Source organism: Fulmarus glacialis, unplaced genomic scaffold (genome assembly GCF_000690835.1).
Source record: "Fulmarus glacialis isolate BGI_N327 unplaced genomic scaffold, ASM69083v1 scaffold22757, whole genome shotgun sequence".
NCBI lineage: Eukaryota > Metazoa > Chordata > Aves > Procellariiformes > Procellariidae > Fulmarus > Fulmarus glacialis.
This window is the reverse complement of record NW_009221556.1, coordinates 7,362-11,218: the sequence shown is the minus strand read 5'-3', so window position 1 is coordinate 11,218 and position 3,857 is coordinate 7,362. Positions and strand designations below refer to the sequence as shown.

The following is a 3,857-nucleotide window of genomic DNA, read 5'->3' as shown; positions in this document are numbered from 1 at the left end:
GCGGGAGGCGGGGCAAGGGGCGGGGCCAGTTTTATTCTAGTTTTCCTTGTAGACAGCGACCTGGAGTAAGGAGGGATAAAAAAAAAATCACAGACCTTTCCCGGGCGCACAGGGCTCTTTGAAGCTCAAAGGGCCGGTCCGCTGTCAGCTGAGGCGGTGCTCGGTGTAAGTTCCCCAATGGAACGGTAAAGGCTGGCTAGCTCCGTCCCTGAGCGCATGCCCTTCGATTACAAACCGAGGGGGATGATCTGAAATGAAAAACCCCGGTAAATCCTTAGCACAGAGAGCAAGGAAAGCCCAGGAGCGTTTTCTGTAATCTTTTATTTTGTGATGTCAATGCAAAGAATGTACAGTGCGGTAAGAGAGAGGACAGTACTGAGTTTAGGTTTCACATAGCAGGATTGATGCGTCAAAGTTACCAGCCATGCCAAGAGCTGAGGTTCTTGTATCCAAAGGAGACAAGTGGGAAGCGTGGTCTTGCTAGACAATCCAGCCAGCGAGTCTGCAAGAGGCCGTGTCCGTGTCTGCGGGTAGCTGAGAAGGCACACGCAGAGTGGAGGAGCTTCTGAAATGGAGAAACTCTGTCGTCACCTCTCCGCGCTGGAAGTGGGTGCAGTCAAACTCTAAATTTACCATCCCAGGCATGGATCCAAAAACCTTTTCAGAGATAACCCTACTGACTTCCCCATACCTGGGGTAATGAGCATGCCTGATAACGTGGTTATAATCCCCTTCGCTTACAAAAGAGACGAGCGGTGCGTGATGGGCCACATCCTGCAGGACTTGCTTTCCCCAGACTGCCACCTTCTACAGCACAGGTGAGTTCCCCTAATGGCTCCAAAACTTGACCCCAAATAATATGGAGCTAAAGAGGAAAGCCTTTCCATTACGTTAAAATCTTTTTTTCAAACAGAGTTCAAGTAACTTTCTACTGACACGGTGGCACGGACAGGGAAGCACCTTTCCCCGCTGGGTGTTCTCTTTGCTACCTGTCAGTAATTTGGTTCAGAGACGTCTGTGATCGGGGTCCCGTAGATTTGGGTCTCCCAGTCTGAGAGCTGTTTCACAAAGCCCCGGTGTGGTCGCATGTTCGTTTTGCATTTCAGAACATAGTCCCAAGCTCTCTGTAAACAGAAGGAAAGCAAAGGAGTGTTAGGAATTTGAACGGAAAGTGAATCTTAGGTATTTACACAAAGCAGCTACACTTGTGAATGACACAGCTTTGTATTTACTCCCTGTGTTGGACAGCAAGAACCTGCAGATAAGACTTTGGCTATCAAAGCAGGGACAGACTGGATGAAGATGTGAACTTCAGAGAAGCCTGTCACCTTCATACTCCTGGATACAAGGACAGCCCAGGCTGCTTCCACTACCTGGCAGGTATCTTGCATTATTTTACACCAATGGAGCAACGCAGTCCTGGATTTTCTACCCTAAAATGCTGTTTCTTCCATGGATGATAAGCGAAGCGGTGAAGTATCAGCTATTCACAGGTAAGCAACAAAGGTTATCATGTTTCTGGGTTGGTGTGACCTGTTGTGGCAGAGCAGCTATGAAGCTCCAGTTATCCTACTGCATTAATTACAGCCATCTTAATTATTTGTGAGTTCCATGTAATCAGCTAGGAACTCTGCTACACACAGGACAGATCCACCAGCATTACTCTGCTTTTCTCCAGCTGCATCCTTGCGTTTACCCAGCAGTGCTCATCTTCCCACTTTTAAAATAGACTCGGAGGATTGCTTAAGCGTAATGAGACCAAAGGTTAGAAGATAGTGCTCCATTGGTTTGTTTTTCTAATCTCAGTGATTCTGCAGGCTCCGAGGCTGATCTTCCAATATTTACTCCTCTGGGCCCACGGTGTGGATGTCTGTAGTTCCCCTGAACTCAACAGACCTACTCACATATCGATTACTAACAGAATGAGGGGCCGCACATACCAAATCTGCCTTTCTTTTGCAAGAAGCTTTCACAGATCTTTGCCTGGATTGGGTGAAGGATCACACGGGAATCTGTTGCTTTGCTTTCGTCTGCAATAAACAAACTTGCCTGCCAGGGTAATCCCCCAGGAAAGCTTTGCCTAGCCAACAGAGGGCAAGCACCGCCCAGGCCAGCTGCAGCACGCCACTGCCGTGTCAACCTTTTCTTCTTCTTTTTTTTGGCACTTAGTAAAATGCTGAGACCAACCTGTTGGTACCAACCGAGAGAAATTGCAAGGATCAGCCTTTGACTTTTGCACTGCTGTTGCAAGCACCTCCAGTAATTTAGCGTGCAAGGGAATGGTTATCAGTGTGCAGGAGCAATCACACCCAGCATTAGCAGCAGAGGTGAAATAGTGTCTGCAGCCCTGTTGGCACGCTCAACCTGAAATTACCGTTGGCACACAGCCATGGTAAGAGATTTTCTCTTATGTTGCAAACGTTTGCACAAAATCAATTAAATGATTAGATACAGGCCCAGCTTCAGTGAAGCTTGGATCAATCATTTCAAGCTCCCAAAGGAGGAAACACTTTCCAAACAAGCACAAGATTTTTAAGGAGACGCCTTTCAGTTCCTACGGGAACTAGCCTGTTCTGTGCTAAGCAGGCACCATGAGATGGTGCCTACAGCAGCACGATGCCCGTGCGTTGTATGCAAAGGGAAAAAGGGCCTGGCACTTGGGGAGAGGCCGCCAGGCTATTGCACAGCCCGGTCATTCTCAGCCATCATTCATTATTTTTCTTACGTTGTTCAGAGCTATGGAACAGAGTGTACTGGCCATTTAACCTGTACTTCCCTCCTGGGCTAGTATTATGCCATTCCAGATTTCTCTACAGTACTACCTGTGGGAAGGGATTGCTTCTGGAGAAATAAAATAGGATTTTGGAAGAAGCCAGTGCTGCTGACCGTAGTGGTAAATCAGAGCCCTGCAAGCACTGGGTTCTGAATTTCCCTGAACCCCATGGTATTAAGAGATGGGATTAGCTCCAGTAGGTTCCAGATACTCTCCTTCTCAGATCCAGGAGAGCAGAAATACTAAGTTCTGTAACCACAGCTTTATTTTTATTAGGGAAATGCAGGAATATGCAAGGTGCCAGGGTAAGGACTCACAGATCCAAAATCACACCTAAGCCACCTCCTTAATGGTATAAAAAAGATAAAATCTGCTATAATAGAATCTGTTACATTATCAGATGGATAGTCTGCATGAAAGCACAGATAATGGCTTTCTCATTACTACAGTAATGAGGCTTCAGAAACAGAAATAAACTGCAGACCTACCCAGTATCTGTGGGAAACATGACAGTGATGTACCTTCAGGGAAAACTGGCAGGAATGTATAAGATAGGCCATGGTTACTGTGCTGCTCCGGCTTATCCCCAGGCTGGAGAACACCAGCACCGCTCCATGATCCAGCTGAGCGTCTGAGTAAAGAAATGCCAATCACAAATTAGTGGTCTGGGAAATCGAGCTTCCAATTGTACTCTAATTCAGTGACAGCTGACAGGCTAGCAGCCTGGGCGACAGGAGCCCTGGTGAACCCTGACAGCAGCAGATGGGCACTGCCAGCTCCCGTTTCTGCAAGCATTTGCCTTTCTTAAAAATCCACTGAGTTAAAACGTGGCTTTGAAGACCAGAACCAAATGACAATGACCAGTCAATGCTTCATTACAGATCAGTGTCGCCTTTACACTGAACAAAAGTGGCCTACCATGGCCAATCAGCTGTGGTCTGCATCACATCAGCTACTCAAACTCTTCCCAGAAAGGTTTAAAGGTATTGAAATTTCTGATGAATGCAAGCCTAACTGTTCTCCACTGAAGCTGGAGGAATCAGCTCTCAAACTGGAGGGACTTAGACTTCAAATCCCTTACCTC

The 3,857-nt window shown here is 47.1% G+C and overlaps 1 protein-coding gene across 1 annotated transcript in view; it reads right to left on the bottom strand.

Annotated features, from left to right (window-relative positions):
- Positions 1–838: 838 nt before the first annotated feature.
- The window catches only part of STYXL1 (serine/threonine/tyrosine interacting-like 1), a gene marked incomplete at its 5' end in the record, with an annotated part of 9,483 nt that continues 6,464 nt past the window's right edge, over positions 839–3,857 (bottom strand). The window contains 2 exons of the mRNA XM_009581162.1: positions 839–1,124; positions 3,295–3,404. Of these exons, the coding sequence (XP_009579457.1) occupies positions 993–1,124; positions 3,295–3,404 (242 nt within the window). The remainder of the gene's footprint in view (positions 1,125–3,294; positions 3,405–3,857) is intronic.